Here is a 19,159-nt window from a genome sequence, read left to right as displayed (position 1 = left end):
AAGAAAATTTCCAGAAATGATAAAACAAGTAATAAAATGGCAATAAATACATATCTATCAATAACTATGTTGAATGTAAATGGACAAAACACTCCAATCAAAAGACACAGGGTATCAGGAGGGATGAAAAAATTAGACCCAACTATATGCTGCTACAAGGCACTCATTTTAGACCTAAAAATACCACCAGATTGAAAGTTAGAGGATAGAGGAATACTTATCATGCAAATGGTTGTCAAAAGAAAGCCAGAGCAGCAATACTTATAACAAAAAAACGAGGCATTAAAACGAAGACTGTGACAAAAGACAAAGAAGGACACTATATAATAATAAAGGAGACAATTCAATAAGAAGATATAACAACTGTAAATATTTATGTAACCCAACACAGGAGCACTCAAATACATAAAATAGCTCATAACAAACATAAAGGAACTAATTGATAATAAGACAATAATGGTAGGGGACTTTAACACCCCACATATATCAATGGGCAGATCATCTACACAGAAAGTCAACAAAGAAACAATGCCTTTGAATGACTCACTGGACCAGATGGACTTAACAGATACCTTCGGAACATCACATCCTAAAACAACAGAATACACATTCTTTTCAAGTGTACATGGAACATTCTCAGGAATATATCATATATTAGGACACAAAACAGGCCTTATCAAATTCAAGAAGATCAAAGTCATACCATGCACCTTTTCTGATTACAACATTAGGAAACCAGAGGCCAGCCACAAGCAAAAATCTGGAAAAAAATACACAGAGGTTAAACAACATGACACTAAGCGATGAACGGGTCAACAAGAACATCAAAGAATAAATATAAAAACACATGGAAACAAATGAAAATACAATGGTCCACAACTGGGATGCAGGAGAAGCTGTTCTGAGAGGGTAGTATATAGTAATAAAGTCCCACTTCAAGAAACAAGAAAATTCTCAAACAACCATCTAATGGAGCTAGAAAGAGAAGAATGAATGATGCGTTATGCCTGCAGACGGAAGGAAATAATAAAGATTAGAGAGGAAATAAATGATATAGAAACTAAAACAAAACAAAAACAATAGAAGAGATCAATAAAACCAGGAGCTGGTTCTTTAAAAAAATTCAGAAAATTGATAAACCTCTAGCCAGACTCATCAAAAAGAAAAGAGAAAGTACCCAAATAAAATCACAAATGAAAGAGGAGAAATAACAACTAACACCACAGAACTACAAACGATTTTAAGAGAATATTATGAAAAATCACCACATGCCAACAAATTGGACAGCCTAGAAGAAATGGATAAATCCCAAGACACAAATAAATTACCAAAACTGAAACAGAACATTTGAACAGACCAATAATCAGCAAAGAAATTGAATCAGTAATCAAAAAGCTCCCAACAAACAAAAGTCCAGGACCAGATGGCTTCACAGGTGAATTCTACCAAACATTTAAAGAAGAGTTAATACCTATTCTTCTCAAACTATTCCAAAAAAAATAGAAAAGAAAGGAAAACTTCCAAATTCTATTCTATTCTATAATAGCAAAACCAGATAAAGATGTCATAAAAAAAGAGGACTATAGGCCAATATCTCTGATGAACATAGATGCAGAAATCCTCAACAAAATACCAGCAAACTGAATCTATGGAATTTATCCCTGGGTTGCATGGGTGATTCAATATTTACTAATCAACCCATGCGACATATCACATTAATAAAAGAAAGGATAAGAACCATATGATCAGATCATTTCAATACATGCAGAAAAGGCAACTGACAAAATCCATTCAAGATAAAACCTTCAACAAAGTAGGTTTAGAGGGAACATACCTCAACAAAATAAAGGCCATATATGAAAAGCTCACAGTCAACAACATTCTCCTAAATGGGAAAAACCTAAGAGCTTTTGAGCTTTTCCCCTAAAGTCAGAAACAAGACAGGAATATCCACTTTCACCGCTTTTATTCAACATAGTACTGGAAGTCCTAGCCACATCCATCAGTCCTAGCCACATAGTATTGGATGTCCTAGACGCACCAAAAGGCATCTAAATTGGTAAGGAAGAAGTAAAACTTTCATTATTTGCTGATGACATGATACTATGCATAGAAAACCAGAAAAACTTCACCAAAAAACTGCTAAAAATGATAAATGAATTCAGTAAACTCACGGGGTAGGAAAATCAATGTACAGAAATCTGTTGCATTTATATTATACCAATAAAGAAGCTGCAGAAAGAGAAATTAAGAATCCCACTTACAATTGCAATAAAAGAGTAAGATCCCAAGTAATAAACCTATAAACCTAACCAAAAAGATGAAAGACCTATACTCTGAAAATTATAAAACACTTATGAAAGAAATTCAAGATCACATTAAGAAAAGACATTCCATGCTCATGGATTGGAAGAACAAATATTGTTAAAATAACTGTACTACCCAAAGCAATCTACACATTTAATGCAATCCTATTAAAATACCAACAGCATTTTTCACAGAACTAAAACAGTCCTAAAATTTGTGTGGAACCACAAAAGACCCCAAATAGCCAAAGTAATCTTGAAAAAGAAAAGCAAAGCTGGAGGTATCACAATTCCAAACACGAAGTTGTATTATAGAGCTGTAGTGACCCAAACAGTATGGCACTGGCACAAGGGGAAAAACACGCGCATCAATGGAAAGGAAAAGAAAACCCAGAAATGAATCCATAATTTTATATTCAATTAATCTTTGACAAAGTAAGAAAGAATAATCAAGGAGAAAAAGAATGTCTCTTCAACAAATGGTGTTGGGAAAACTGGACAGCAACATGAAAAAGAATAAAACTGGTACACTTTCTAACACTGCACAAAAATAAGTTCAAAATGGATTAAAGACTAAATGTGAGACCTGAAACCATACAATTCCTAAAACTCAGGCTGTAACTTCTTTGACATTGGCCATACCAACTTGTTTCTAGAAGTGTGTCCTGAGGCAAGGGAAATAAACACAAACTACTGGGACTATATAAAAATAAAAAGCTTCTATACAGCAAAGGAAACAACAAAACTAAAAGGCAACCTATGGAATGGGAGAAGATATTTGCACAGGACATATCTCATAAAGGGTTAGTATTCAAAATATATAAAGACTTTATAAAACTTAACACCCAAAACACACAAAAAAATCCAATTTAAAAATGGAGAGAAGATATGAATAGACAATTTTCTAAAGCAGACATACATACAGATAGCTAACAGATATAAGAAAAGATGTTCAATATCACTTATCATCAGGGAAATGCAATTCAAAAGCACAGTGAAGTATAACCTGTCAGAATGGCTAAAATCAACAACAGAAGAAACACAGTGTTTGGTGTTGATGAGGATGTGGAGAAAGGGAACCCCCTTGTGCTGTTGGAGGAATGCACACTGGCACAGCTACTGTGGAAAACAGTAGGAAGTTTCCTTAAAAAGTTAAAAATAAAACTACCCTACAATCCAGCAATTGCACTACTAGGTATTTACCAAAATACTACAAAAATACTAAAAGGGATATATGCACCCCTATGTTTGTAGCAGCATTATATACAATAGTCAAATTATGGAAACAGCCCAAGTGTCTACTGACTTATGAATGGATACATAGAGGTGCCTGAGTGGCTCAGTTAGTTAAGTGTCTGAATCCTGGTTTTGGCTCAGATCATGATCTCAGGGTCATGCAACTGAGCCCCACCTTAGGCTCTGCACACTCGGTGCAGAGTCTGCTTGAGATTCTCTCCCTCTCCTTTTCCAGCTCACATGTGCAAATAAATAAAATCTTATAGGGCAGCCCTGGTGGCGCAGTTTGGCGCCGCCTGCAGCCCAGGGTGTGATCCTGGAGACCCGGGATCAAGTCCCGCAACGGGCTTCCTGCGTGGAGCCTGCTTCTCCCTCTGTCTGTGTCTCTGCCTCTCTCTCGCTCTCTCTGAATGAATAAATAAATAAATAATAAAATAAAATAAAATCTTATACACACACACAAAATGGAATATTATTCAGCCACAAAAAGAATGAAATATTGTCATTTACAACAACATGGAGGGAGCTAGAGAGTATTAGGCTAAGGGAAATAAGTCAATCAGAGAAACACAAATACCATATGATTCCACTCATACACGGAATTTAAGAAACAAAACAAACAAGCAAAGAGGGGGGAAAAGGAAGAAGGGAGGGAGAGAGAGAGAAAAAGGTATATGAAAAGATGCTCAACATCAATAATCATCAGAGAAATACAAATCAACAACACAATGAGATATCACCTCATACAAGTCAAAGGGCTAGTATCAGACAAGAAATAGCAAGTATTGACAAGGATGTGGAGAAAAGGAAACACTTGTGCATTGTTGGTGCAAATATAAACTGGTATAGCCACCATGGAGGTTTCTCAAAACATTAAAAATATAAATTTAATAATTAAAAATAGAATCCAGTAATTCCACTACTGGGTATTTACCCAAAGAAAACAAAAACACTAATTAAAAGATATGTGCACCCCTATGTTTACTGCAGCCTTATTTACCATAGCCAAGATATGGAGGCAAACCAAGGGTCCACTGATGAATGGATAAAGAAGGTATAGTATATATAGATATTTACAATGAGGTATTACTAAGCCATAAAAAGGAATAAGGTCTTGCCATTTGTAACAACACAGATGAATCTAGAGGGTATTAGGCTAAGTGAAACAAGTCAAAGACAAATGCCATGTGATTTCACTTATTTTTGAAATCTAAAAACCAAAACAAATGAACATACAAACAAAAACAGATTCTTAAATACAGAGAACTGGTGGTTGCCAGATGGGAGGTGGGTGGGTGGATGGATTAAATAAATAAATAAATAAATAAATAAATAAATAAATAAATAAATAAATAAATAAATAAAGGGGATCAAGAGGTACAAACTTCCAGCTTTAAATAAATAAGTCACAGAGATGAAAACTACAGAATAGAGAATAGAAGCAATAATGTTGTAAGAATGTTTGTGGCATATGGTGACTATAGTTATTGCAGTAAGCACTGAGTAATGTATAGAATTGTTGAGTTAATATATTGTGCCCCTGAAATTAAAAAAAGACACTATATATTAAATTATACTTCAATTGCAAAATGTAAAAACAGAATCCACAATGAGATACCACTTCATACTCACTAGAATAACTTTAATCAATCAGAAAAACAATAACAAGTATTGGCAAGGATGTGGAAAAACTGGAACCCTCAAGCATCCCATCGTTGGTAGGAATGTTAAATGATGCAGCCACTTTGGAAAACAACTTAGAAGTTCCTCAGAAGGTTAAACAGAGTTACCAAATGACTCAGCAATTCAACTAATGCCTAGGTATATACCCAAGAGAAATGAAAATATACATTCACACAAAAACATGTATATGAATGTTCACAGCAACATTATTTACAATAGCCAAATTATACAATCTGTATATAATGTATACAAACAGAAAATGGATTAGCAGTTGCTTAGTAATAGGGTTTGAGGGGAAAGAAGAAAGTAGGTAATAGGGAATGGTTACTAATGAATTGGGGTTTCTTTTAAGAGTGATGGCAATATTTTAAAAAGTATTATAGCAATGGTTGTACATTCTGTGAATATACTAAAAAACATCAAACTATGTACCTCAAATGGGTAAATTGAATGGCATGTGAATTATGTATCTCAATAAAGCTCTTAAGGGTGTCTGAGTGGCTCAACTGGTTAAGTGTCCAACTTCTGATTTTGGTTCAGGCCATAATCTCAGGGTTGTGGGATTAAGATGCAATGTGGCTCATTCCTTTGGTGGGCGCAGAGCCTGCTTAAGATTCACTCCCTCTCCTTTTGCCCCTCCCCCCATTCTAAAACTAAGTAAGTAAGTCTCTTTAAAATAAAGCTATCTGGAAATTCGGAAGGGATCATTAACTCTGAGCATCACTATAGAGTGATCTCAGTGGGCTATTTGTTGGAAGCCTCTGGTATCAGCATCTTCGGGTCTTTCCTTGCTTGCATTTGCTGGCAAAGAGGCTTTCACCATTCCCTGGAGAGTAATGATCTATCTACCTGACAATGTTCTGGGAACTCTTACAAATTTTTTTTTTACTTCCTCGTTCATCTGTCCTCTCCCTCTGCCTCTCCCCTCTACGCATGCTCTCTCTCTCAAATAAATAAATCTTAGAAATTAATTACTTAATGTGCTTGACGTTCTGTCTCTTCCTCTCCCTCTATCTCTCCTAACCCCATTAAATAATTACTTACTTAATTAATCAGGCCATCCTTCAAAAATAGTCCAAATTCCACTTGTGAAAAGCCTTCCCTGCAACTCTAACCCTGAGTGAACAGTCTTTTTAAACTCTGACCTATTAGCCCAGGCCAAGAATCTAAGAGTCAATCTTGATTATTCTCACTTTCCAACACCTCAGATTCAAATCTATGAGCAAATCCTCCGTTCCATCTTTTTTTTCTTAAGATTTTTTTTTTTTTTTGAGAGAGAGAGAGAGAAAGAACACTCAAGTGGGCACACATGGGGTGAGGAGAGGCAGAGGGAGAGAAAGAGACAGAATCTCAAGCACATTCCATGGGGCTCAATCCCACAACCCTGAGATCATATGTACAACAGTGTCTGGCACACAGTAGACAATAGATATTTGCTATTATTCTCTGCAAAAATAATTTGCCAACTAACCGTGGAAATCCTTGAAATGTTTACTTCCCTGTTCCCTATGATGCACTTAAGTAATTTTTCCTTCTATGTAACTTTTTCCTCCTTGCAAGACAGAGATCATGTCTTATATTCCTTATGTGTAAAAACCCCTAGTACAAACATTTGTACTAGTCTGGTTCCCTGAAAACATATCAAAATATTTTAGTCTGCAGATGGTAAATGTCTTTAGAATAATTTCCAGATTTGTGGTAAATACTGGCTATGGTATTTCTTAAACAGTAAATCACAACAGAGTTGGCACACTTACTTCTAGCATCTGTCTTATCCGACTCACTGAGACATAAATCATCCTTGGCATCAGTGCTTCCCTCAACACCATGTCTTAAAAAAAACTTTATATCATTTTCATCAATTTCATCATCATCAATGTCATACTTCTGTAGCCCCTCTAATAGCTTCACGGCCGCTAAATGGGCAAACCTGTAGAAAAGAAGAAGTAATTAACAAGATCCACAATCTTCTTCAAATTCAAACTTCAGGGTACCTGGGTGGCTCAGTGATTGAGCTTCTGCCCTCAGCTCAGGGCATGATGCTGGGGTCCCAGGATAGAGTCCCACATTGGGCTCCCCGGAGGGAGCCTGCTTCTCCCTCGGCTGATATCTCTGCCTCTCTCTCTGTGCCTTTCCTGAATAAATTAAACCTTTAAAAAAAAATTCAAAGTGCACTTTGCACTTAATTTAGTGAATTACACTCTGTAAGTATGCCACCAACCCCTCTACCCATAAAGGAGCAAATGGTACCTGAAGTCAATTGTACCTGTAGTTCTTTGAGCTACATCCAGCTCAAAGAGTTACTGGACACTAAGGGCAAATAGTCATGCTAAAATCTAAAAATAAAATCTGTTCCATAATTTTTATTGGCAAAAATCCAACTGTGAGAGGAGACCTGAAGTCAAAAGATTATGTGAGGGGCCCCTAGACAGAGCTGCTCAACTGAAAAGAAAGCCCAGAACCACCCTATTTGTTACCTATATTTACTACCTTTTATGATGGCCTGTTTTAGATAGCAGAAATAGTTCTTGCTCCAGTTTTAAGGTTAGCTATAACTCTAGGCACCATAATTTTCATCTTTCCTTAACTCAAAATACTTGGCATGGCTTTGAAATTTATTGAAAAAGTAGTGACTTTTCCATCCACGTTTTCTATTTTCTTTGATCTTTCCCACAACTTTATGAAGCTTCCAATAATATATGCTTGGTTTTGGAGCTGATGTTATGATTGCATGTAATCTGCAGTTTCCTCACAGGCTGTGAAATGTTTAATGTTTTATGACACAGAGAAATACTCATTAAACACAAAATCTCAAATCCTATTTTTTTCACATACTTATATAACTACTAGAGTATAATTTAACAGCTGTCATTTACGATTACTTCCTTTATGCCAGATTCATAGTGTTTCTAATATCACTACATGCATTTTGGTGCATGAATTACAAAAATTCTAATAGGTATATAGTAGAATCTCATTGTGGTTCTAATTTGCATTTTCCTAATGAAAATGATTGTGAGCATTTTTTCATATACACATTTACCATCTGTACATTTTCCTGTGGTGAATAAACAAAACCAAATGCTGGCAAGATAAGAAACAAAAGAAACTCTTATCCACTGCTGGTGAGAATGCAAATTGGTATGGTCACTTTCAAAGACACTTTGGCAATTTCTTATAAAGTTAAACATATTCTTAGCGTATGACCCAGTGATCCTACTCCTAAGTATTTATCCAAGTGAACTGAGAACATGTTCACACAAAAAACTGTAGGTGAATGTTTATAACAGCTTTGTGCAGAATCACCATATAATAGATATAATCAAGATGTCCTTCAACAGGTTACTGAATTATCAAACTATCGAATACTATGGAATTCTACATCCAATGGTACTCTGTAATAAGAAGGAATGAGCTACCAATACACATGGAAGAATCTCATGTGTCATTATGCTGAGTGAAAGAAGCCAGATATATGAGTATGTACTATATGATTCTATTTATATAAAACTCTAAGAAATGCAAACTAATGTACAGTGACAGAAAGCAGATCAGCATTTGCTTGGGAAAGGGCAGTGGAAAGCAGTGGAAGATATTACAAAGGAGGCTCAAGGAGACTTTGGAGAATGATGGATATGTTCACCATCTTGATGGTGGTAATGGTTTCACAGGTATATACATAGGTCAGAATTCATCAATTTGTACTATACAAATATGTGTACTTTGTCATACAGCAATTAAACCTTGATAAAGCTGTTTTCCAAAATAAAAAGAAAGTGGGCCTGAGTTGATAATGATCCTAGGTATGTAGTACTATGTTCCAAGGCTTCAAAGAAATCCCTCAAAAATTTTAAGGAATGTGAACTCATAAAAATTGCAGAGCAATTCAATGAATGACTAGCATTGAATGATTAGCATCCTGTCAGGCCTCATTTGCAACTTTTAGCCCACATTCCTACTTTAGATTCAAGAAGTTCTGAACCCCATACAGTTCTTCAAACATACAAGGCATTATCTTACAACTCTTCCTCCTTCAATCATCAGCATAAATGTTGCTCCATCCAAAAAAAAAAAAATTTCCTGACCTCTGTATAAATTGTCTCCCTTCAGTTTTCCTCATATCTTTCACTATCATCTGTATTAACATTTCTCCCCCAAAACTTTCAAATAGGAAGACCAGACACTTTTTCTCCATGTTCTTACTATATCTTTTGTAACACATGTTACAATGATAATAATAATATGTATGTACAGTGTCTCCTTACAAGATTGTAAACCTGGGGGCAAAAACTGTTTTTTTTTCATCTTTGAAATCTTAACATTAAGCATACCAGTAGGGATACACTAAGTATATAGGAAGCTAAATGAAAAATAGCCAAATAAGGGGAACCTGGGTGGCTCAGTAGGTTAAGCATCTGCCTTCGGCTCAGGTCATGATCTCAGGGTCCTGGGATTGAGCCCTACATCAGGCTCCCTGCTCAGCTTCACCCCAAACCCATGTTAGATAAAATCTTTATTAAAACAATAACAACAACAACCAAATGAACAAATGGATGAGCTAAATTTTCCTTGAGCAGGATACACTCAATAATAAGTGTTATATTTAATTTAAACGTAAATACCAAAATTTGTTTCAAAACCTATATAACTCCTTTTGATTACTCCTTTTAATCACATATTATTTCTCAACAGGTACAAGCATTTAGGTGAAACAATTTCTTCTGTATCCCTGTTCTTTTTTTTCTAAAAAAGGTTTTATTTATTTATTCATGAGAGACACAGAGAGAGAGGCAGAGACATAGGCAGAGGGAGAAACAGGCTCCCTATGGGGAGCCCAATGCAGGACTCAATCCTGAGACCCAGGGATCATGCCCTGAGTTGAAGGTAGAAGTTTAACCACTGAGCCACCCAAGTGCCCCTGCACCCCTGTTCTAAGAGCACTGTAGAATGTTTAGCATTCCTGGACCTGAACTTACTATGTATCAGTGATGGTCTCCACTCATTGTGACACTCCTCCACACATTTCCAAATTCCCTCCCCAGCCTCTCAAGGGGAAATTAATACTTCCCAGTTGAAAACCATTACTTTAGTGAGAAGAGTTGATATGTCATCAAAGGTCAATTCATCTTGAAAAGTGTCATCCCATCAGCATTTGATGGAATCATATAATTCCATTAAATCCTCAGAGTTTTCTGAGTGTAAGAGAGTATACACAAAATTTTAAAAACAAAAGAAAGTAGTAAAGCGGATAGGGATACCTCTTAGCCACATCACTGGGTTTCTCCCCTGCTTTGTTGGTAATATTACTGTCTGCTCCCATTTTAATCATCCACTGCAAACACTCTATGTGGCCTTGTCCAGCAGCTGTTAAAAAAAAAAAAAACAGAAAATACAAAAAGTTATTATTAGTAACAACCGTCTAAAATCTCACAGTCCCATTAGAGAGTAGTTTCATAAATAGTGATCTTTGTAATAACCAACAAGTTGGGCAGATATTATCAGCTGTTAATTTGTGTATTCATTAGACAAACATTTAATCAAAAATCTACTGTGCTCAACTCCTACACAGAGGACCTTACACACAGATATAAAAGTTGAAGCTTGATATTATTTATATCAATTATTTAATTCAGTTAAATATCAGTTATTTAATATCACACAGCACGCAAATAATGGATTTGAAAATATAATCTAGGCTTTCTCAATCCTTATCCAGTGTTCATCTGCTGCTACCTATAGCTGCTGACTAATCTTGCAGCTGACCAGAATGTGAGTGCAGTCTAAGCCCGGGGCCCACACTGACTTTGAAAATCTTGTGTCATCTTATGTAAACAGGTTATCCTTCTGATTCTCACAACTCAAAATTATAGGCCCCTCACTTATTATCATCTGAACTGTTTACCACCTTTTTCTAGATCTTGTCCTTAACACATGTACCCAGGATTAATTTTCACCTCCACAACTTTATGTGTCTTCTCGCCTAGTTCCCAGGGCTCAACTACATGTTCATCTAGCTTCTATCCATCCTTGTAGATCCATTTGAAGATTCAGGGGAACTGGGGGGGGGGGGGGGGGGCGGAACCTTAACAGACTTAAAAGATTAGACTTTAGATGCATTAGATAGTGAGCCTGGAGGACAGGACAGAACTTAGCAAATGGCTGGCACATACAGACCCTCAATATATGTCTATAAAGTTGATGAATGAATAAATGAATGAGATTAAGAACATGTCAGCTTTCCTCTTACCAGCTGTGTAATCTCAGTTAAGAAAAGTATCCCTCTGGACCTCAATTTCATCTTTTACAGAGATGTTTTCATATTTAGAAGGAGGGTACACTGCTGCTTCATAAAATTACAATAAGGATTAAATGTGATGACAGTTTTATACCCTGTTAAGTATCATATAAACATAAGATATTATTTCTGAATTCCCACCAACATTTCTTTAATAATTTAACCTTTATCAACTTCTGCTGTTCCTCAGTTTCTACTCCTGAATTTCTACTGCATGTATTTTAAGAACCAAATACTTTTAGCCATTAATTACATCCTGACTTCTACGAATCTCTAGCTGTCCGTGGTTTAAGTATGCAGCTCCTTAACAATAAGGTCTGGATCTCACACTGTCTATATGGTGCTGACATCTGATTGGTGCTGAATATAAGTGCCTCTGTAAAATGAATCAAAGACAAGAAATATTTGGTATGTCCCTAGTTTCTCAAAAAGTGAATCCACCTCCAAAACTGGCAACAGAGAAAAGAAGACACAAAGTCTAATACAGTGACAAAATAACCCCCTCACGTCTGTTACTATAAGGGTTCTTCTACCCTTCTCTAGTTCACTCAGAGCCATCTCTCAAACTCAGTTGGCCCCTGAAAATCCTGGGCTTTCTTGCTCTCTCCTACAGCAAATCCAAAACCAGTTAACCAAAAAACAGTACATGATTATAAGATTTCCCAGACCCCTAGAAATAACCTCACTTTAGACAAAAACAGCAACATATTCCATCTTTAAGAGTTACAAAATAATGTTTATGAATCACAGATAATTGTTTTATAAGATAGAATGAGCTTAACTAAACACTTCCATTTTATTACACAAGTAATCTTTACAAAGGGGGGAGCAGAAGCTAAGTAACTTCTCTAAAATGAAATACAATAAAAGGAATTTTACTCAAGATCCTTATTGTACATTCATTAGGCTATGTTAATTTGATCTATGTTTTTTAGAAAACAGATAAAATCATACAGTGACTAGAAATTTTTAAGAAATTTAACAATCCTCAAATGACTAATAAGAATGCCTCAATGATAGACACCACAGCTTATTTACTGAATCAAATTCAAAATTAAAGAAAAATAAACAGATTAATCAATGTGGGAAATGTGAATTAAGTTATAAGGAGACATTAACTTTTATTTACCCAATTTGGATATAATCTAAACATAAAGATGTTTGTCAGGAATGGCAAATGTACACAAAACGCTCCTCCCCCCACTTGTAGCCACTTATCACAGCCCCCCAACCCCCACCACACTCCCTGATTCACCCCTGGCCCTAGGAGTCCTCAACAGACCGACTGACAAGACAAGGGGTGAAGGACAAACACTTCTGGTTACTCAGCTTCACCCTCCCATCTTCTCACAGTGGCTGCATCCCCAATACCCTATTGTTACACATCAAGCCCTTTTTTTTTTATTGGAGTTCAATTTGCCAACATATAGCATAACACCCAGTGCTCATCCCGTCAAGTGTCCCCCTCAGTGCCCGTCACCCATTCACCCCCACCCCCCGCCCTCCTCCCCCTCCACCACCCCTAGTTCATTTCCCAGAGTTAGGAGTCTTTCATGTTCTGTCTCCCTTTCTGATATTTCCCACTCATTTTTTCTCCTTTCCCCTTTATTCCCTTTCACTATTTTTTATATTCCCCAAATGAATGAGACCACATAATGTTTGTCTTTCTCCAATTGACTTATTTCACTCAGCATAATACCCTCCAGTTCCAACCACGTCGAAGTAAATGGTGAGTATTTGTCATTTCTAATGGCTGAGTAATATTCCATTGTATACATTGACCACATCTTTATCCATTCATCTTTCGATGGACACCGAGGCTCCTTCCACAGTTTGGCTATTGTGGACATTGCTGCTATAAACATCAGGGTGCAGCCACTCTGGAAAACTGTGTGGAGGTTCCTCAAAGAGTTAAAAATAGATCTGCCCTACAACCCAGCCAATTGCACTGCTGGGGATTCACCCCAAAGATACAGATGCAGTGAAACGCCGGGACACCTGCATCAAGCCCTTTAGAACATTCTTCCAGATTCCTCATTTCAATCTTTTGTCCAGTAGTGAAGAAATGACTGAGAAAGGCTGAAAACTAGCCATCAATGAAAACTTCATCCTTCCTATGAAGATGCATTATAAGTACCATGTCACACTTACCTTTGCTACAGTGTCTAATAATGCCCCACATACACATTAGTTAACAAAAAGTGGTCATACCTAGGATATGAAATGGGGGCTTTGCTTCAGGACACCACATTTAAAAAAAATTATATATATATATATTATATATATATATATATAGTTTCCTGCCCATTCACAAATCCCATGGTGAAGAGCCAAACCCACAGCCAGCCAGCTCAGATAGAGGAGTAAGATTATCCAAGTCTAGGACAGTGTTTGCCAAAATGGGACTTTCTCTGAGTATAAGAGGAATCCCTTCTGCATTCCCCTTCTTATTCCACCTAAGCTCTCTCTTATAAAACTCTTGGTATACACGATGTTTAGATTCTATACTGAAGATTATGAATTAAACCAGCTTTAATCATTAAACTAAGAACCTAACCAATAGGAACATAATCTGTGATTGGGCCCATCAGAAGTTATTGATAAAATAAAATCTAACTCAAACACATAATGCATTAACTACCCTACTGTCTTTTTACTCTAAACCGTTTTTGATTTTTTGGGGTTTTTTTTTGTTTTTTTTTTTAAAGGTTAAGTAATCTCTATGCCCAACATGGGGCTACAACTCATGACCCAAGATCAAGAGTTTCATGCTCTATTGGCTGAGCTGGCCAGGTGTCCCTTTACTCGTAACACTTTTACAAGAGTTACCTGCTATTATATTATGAAGGACCTTATAATGTCACAAATAAAGCAAAATGGAAGTTTCAGATGCATTAGGTTAAAGATTTGGTTATGATTTTATAAATAAAAGGAAGACTAGCACAAATAAATCCTAGAATACATACTCCCAACAAGGAGGTGACAATTTGACAAAGTCTGATTAAAAAAGTAAAAAAGCTAATTAATATTTTAGAATTCCACACAGAAGGAAGGAGAGAATGCAGAGAATAGTGGTGGACATCTTGAAAATGTGTGTGGGTTTTTTTTTTTTTTAAGATTTTATTTATTTATTCATGAGAGACACACACAGAGAGAGAGACAGAGACACAGGCAGAGGGAGGAGGCTCCATGCAAGGAGCCCGACACGGGACTCAATCCTGGGACTCCAGGATCAGGCCCTGAGCCAAAGGCAGATGCACTCAACTGCTGAGCCACCCAAGTATCCCTTGAAAATGTGTTTAAATCTAATGTTCATTGATATTTCTATGGAAGTAAAAACATTTTTGCAGAGTACAAGAAAAAAGAAAATTCTGCTTTACCTTTTTTTCCAAACTCTGCTATACCTTTTTTTCAAATTCTGCTATACCTTTTTTTCAAATTCTGCTATACCTTTTTCATGCTTTAGCAAGAATAGATCATTTTTAGTCCAAAGAAATAGTAGTCCTAAGAAACTTTTCCAGCAGTGAATTTCATATCTTAATATGTCAATGCCATAAGAGAATTTCCATTCGAATTACTCTAAATATGATAGTGAATTTCTAGCATCATAAAAGGAGTAACACACTAAACTGAAAATTAAGTATTCTGTGTACCATATAAGGTAGACTGATATCCCTTAGGGTATTAGGAAAACTTTCACATTTTCACATGTTTCTGAGGGATAATTATATTTAAGGTAAATAACAGTAATTGTGTCAGAACTGAAAATGAAACAGGAATCATAACTCACCTTTATGCATAAGAGTTGATCCATTATTATCACGTTCATTAATATTAATTACTCCATCTTCTATTAATTTCTTAAGCATTTCCAAATCACCCTTAAAGGCAGCTACATGACCTGGAAATGCTAAGGCTAGGAATAAAAATTCAGCATTTCAGTAAACACATGAGTTCATTTGTTTTCCCTACCTTAAGCAGTCACATTTCAGATTTCAATATTAACTCAATTATGATGTGATATTGGAATTAGTTCGATTGATGCAATGACAAGTAATAAAATGAGAATCATAAAATAAGATTATTAATTGCATGGCCCTTTCTCCCTGCAAGACCTCAAACATGCCAAGAGTAGTACTGTACCAGAACTGTTCTTAGCAATATTCCACTCTCCCTCAGACCACCACAAAACACAACAAGATGGTCATTTTCAATCCCTTGTATAAAGACATAATTGGTTTAAATTCCTACATTTGCACAGACCACTCTCCTCTGTTTGCATGGAAACGAAGAAAGCAAAATTAACAGGAAGCAGATAAAGTACATGTAAACAAATACATATACATAAACACATGCCTATGTAAATGTACCTTACCTAAGTGCCTAATTATAAATACTTAATAAAATGTTTTTAAAGATGACTTCATATATTGACCCCTTCCTGAATCCAGCCGTGGGAGTAAGCACTTATAAGGAGTGCCTCATCATAACCCTCTTAACAACTTTGAGATATAGTTATTCTCATTTTTAAATGTGGAAAGGAAAGAGAATAGCCAAACAGTATTTTTAAAGATTTATTTATTTTAGAGAGACGGCACAGTGGGAAGAGGCAGAGGGAGAGGAAAAATCTGAGGCAGACTCTGTGCTGTGTGCAGAGCTCAAAAGCTCCATCTCACGACCCCAACATCATGAACTGAGCTGAAGCCAAGAGTTGGGCACTTAACTGACTGCGCCACTGAGGCAACCTTCCAAGGAGTATTTTTAAAAGAACAAAGTTAAAAAAAATAAAAAAATAAAAAATAAATAAAAGAACAAAGTTGGAGACTTACACTACTTGTTTTTAAGTCTTACTATAAAGCTACAGTAATCAAGGCAGTCGCAGTATTGGCAAATAAACATATATATCAGTAAGGCAGAGGCCAGAAATACACCCATACATATATAGGCAATTGATTTTTTACAAAGTTGACAAAATATATCAATGAAGAAAGGGAAGCTTTTCCAAAAAACTGGTGCTAAGACAAGTAGATATATGTAGGGGGGAAAAAAAACAATGTTTTTAAATAAACACTTTATTTCCCTCAAAATTCCAGATAAAATTTAACTTGATATAGATCAAAGATCTGAATTAAAAAGCCAAAACTGAAAAACTTCTGGGAAACTACAGAAGAATATCTTGGACAAGTATTTCACAGATAGGCACACAAAAAATGACCTGTAGAAAAGATTGATAAATTGTACTTTATCAAAATTTAAGACTTTTGTTCTTTGAAAGATACTGCCAAGGGACACCTGGATGGCTCAGGGAGTTAAGCAGCCAACTCCTAATTTCAGCTCAGGTCATTATCTCAGGGTCATGTGATCAAGCCCTGTGTGTCAGACAGCTTCACATTGAGCACGGAACCCGCTTAAGATTCTCTCTCCCTTCTTTCTCTGCCCCTCTCTTGCTACTCCTGAGCTCAATCTCTCTAAAATAAATAAAATTCAAAAATTTATATATTTTATATATAAACTATAAAAAGAAAGATACTACCAAGAAACCAGGCAAGCTTCAGAAAGGGAGAAAATATATGCCATAACATATAACTAACAAAACCTACAGAACTGTCAAAAGTCAGTAATGAGTAGACATACAACTCAATTAAAAAATGGGCAAAAGAATTAAACAGACACCTCATAAAAGATACACAAATGCTCTTTTGAAAAGATGCTCAATATCGTTCGTTCTCAGGGAAATATAGATTAAAACCACACAGTAAGATAACACTACGCACCCATAGAACAGTTAATAAAACAGACTATATCAAGTGTTAGCAATTCCATGGAGCAAATAGAATTCTCATACACATAAGTGGTGATATAAAGCCATACAACTACTTTAGAAAATAATTACACAACTTTTTTTTTTTTTTTTTTTTTTTAAGTAGGCTTCATGCCTAGCATGGAGCCCAGTTTGGGGCTTGAACTCATGACCTAAGATTAATACCTAGGCTGAGATCAAGAGCCAGATACTTAACTGACTGAGCCACCTGAGTGCCCCAGTTACACAACTTCTTAAAGTTAAACATAAACCCACCATACACTCCACTCCTCTGTATTTACCAAGAGAACTGCAAACATATATGTAAATGTTCGGAGCAGCTTTATTAATAATAGCCCAAAACTGGTAATATAATCCAATGTTCATCAGCAGGTGAGCTGGTTTAAAACAAAGTATATCCATATAATGGAATTTTATTTAGCAATAAAAATGAACTAATATACATAATATACATATGTATATTAATAGAATCTCAAAATGGTTCTATTAAAAAATTCAAATTAATCTACAGTGACAGAAAGCAAGTAAGTGGTTGTGTGTAGCCAGGCTAAAAGTAAGGGTAACTACAAGGGGATATTAAAAATATTTCAGAGGTGATGGAAATGTTTTATATCTTGATTGTGATGTTTTCAAGATACATCAAAACTCACCGAACTGCACACTAAATGAATACAGTTTATTATATATAAACCATACTTTAATAAAATTGATTCTAGGGGTGTCTGGGTGGCTCAGTTGTTTCACTGTCAGACTCTTGACTGCGGCTCAGGTCATGATCTCACAGTTCTAAGATTGAGCCCCAGGTCCGGCTCCATGCTCAGTAAGGAGTCTGCTTCAGGAATGTCTCCCTCTCCCTTTGCCCCTCCCCCTGCTCATGCTCACTCGCTCTCTGTCTCTCTCTCTCTCTCTCTAAAATAAATAAATAAATTCCCACCAAACATAAAGAGTGTAAACTCCTACAACTACTCTGATGAAGAATATAGCAATCCCTATTTATACTGAAGATGGGCAGATCCCACCAAGCAAACTGCATACCTATTTACCCAAGCAGAGCTCTCAGCTCTCAGTCTTCAAAGAAGATAGGCAGTACCTCAAGAAGCCACATCCAACAATCCCAGTGTGCCATACAAATATTGTCTACATGGGCTATGTGTTAAAAAAGTACTGAAGCACTTCTCTGTAGAATCTCTTGTATGTATGGAGACACATACAAGAATATCCATGACAACACTGACTGTAATAGTGAAAAACAATCTAAATATCAAATTGGAAAATGAATAATGATTTTCATAAAATGCAAAACTATACCAACATTTAAAAAGAATAAACTAGGATACTTCCATCAACCTAATAAATCTCAAAAACATAGTATTTTGTGGAAAAAGTAAGGAATAGAAGAATGCATATTGTTTTACACCATTTTCATAAGATTTTAAAAGAAGTTTCAAAGACTGCTAGTTGTCCACAAAAACAGTCTTCCTTCAATAGTAAGGGAGTTGTAGCTGAGGTGAGTCTTCTCAGCAAGGTACTGAATCCTCCAGGCTTCCTCACAGCTAATATGCCCATGTGACTCAACTTTTGCCAATGCAATGTTAGCAAAAGTGATGAGTACTTATTATTAGGCCTTGAAAATCTTATAGTCTTGCTCCCTCCCCCCACCTCCTGTTATATTCTCTACAACCAAAGAGAGCTAGTGAGGAAAAAAAAGCCAGTTATTGAATGACTGCACAGCACAGATTCACTCTTCAACCTGGGCTGTCATATAAATCACTAAGCCACTGGATTTTAGGTCATTTTAGTCTATTACTTCAAAAACAC

The 19,159-nt window shown here is 36.0% G+C and overlaps 1 protein-coding gene across 5 annotated transcripts in view; it reads right to left on the bottom strand.

Moving 5' to 3' along the window:
• Positions 1-19,159, bottom strand: part of ANKRD42 (ankyrin repeat domain 42) — a 61,648-nt gene that overhangs the window by 16,428 nt on the left and 26,061 nt on the right. For 3 of the 5 annotated variants that reach the window (XM_055320419.1, XM_055320420.1, XM_055320421.1), the window contains 3 exons: positions 15,311-15,436; positions 10,484-10,589; positions 6,983-7,155 (listed from right to left, as the gene is read on the bottom strand). In XM_055320419.1, the coding sequence (XP_055176394.1) occupies positions 6,983-7,155; positions 10,484-10,589; positions 15,311-15,436 (405 nt within the window). Of the gene's footprint in view, positions 1-32; positions 761-6,982; positions 7,156-10,483; positions 10,590-15,310; positions 15,437-19,159 lie in introns of those variants that run through there. The other 2 variants (XR_008663844.1, XM_055320424.1) reach the window with 2 other exon arrangements.

Source organism: Nyctereutes procyonoides, unplaced genomic scaffold (assembly GCF_905146905.1).
Source record: "Nyctereutes procyonoides isolate TBG_1078 unplaced genomic scaffold, NYPRO_anot_genome, whole genome shotgun sequence".
In the NCBI taxonomy this organism is placed as follows: domain Eukaryota; kingdom Metazoa; phylum Chordata; class Mammalia; order Carnivora; family Canidae; genus Nyctereutes; species Nyctereutes procyonoides.
Note: the sequence above shows the minus strand (reverse complement) of the source record. Positions and strands in the feature narration are given on the sequence as shown.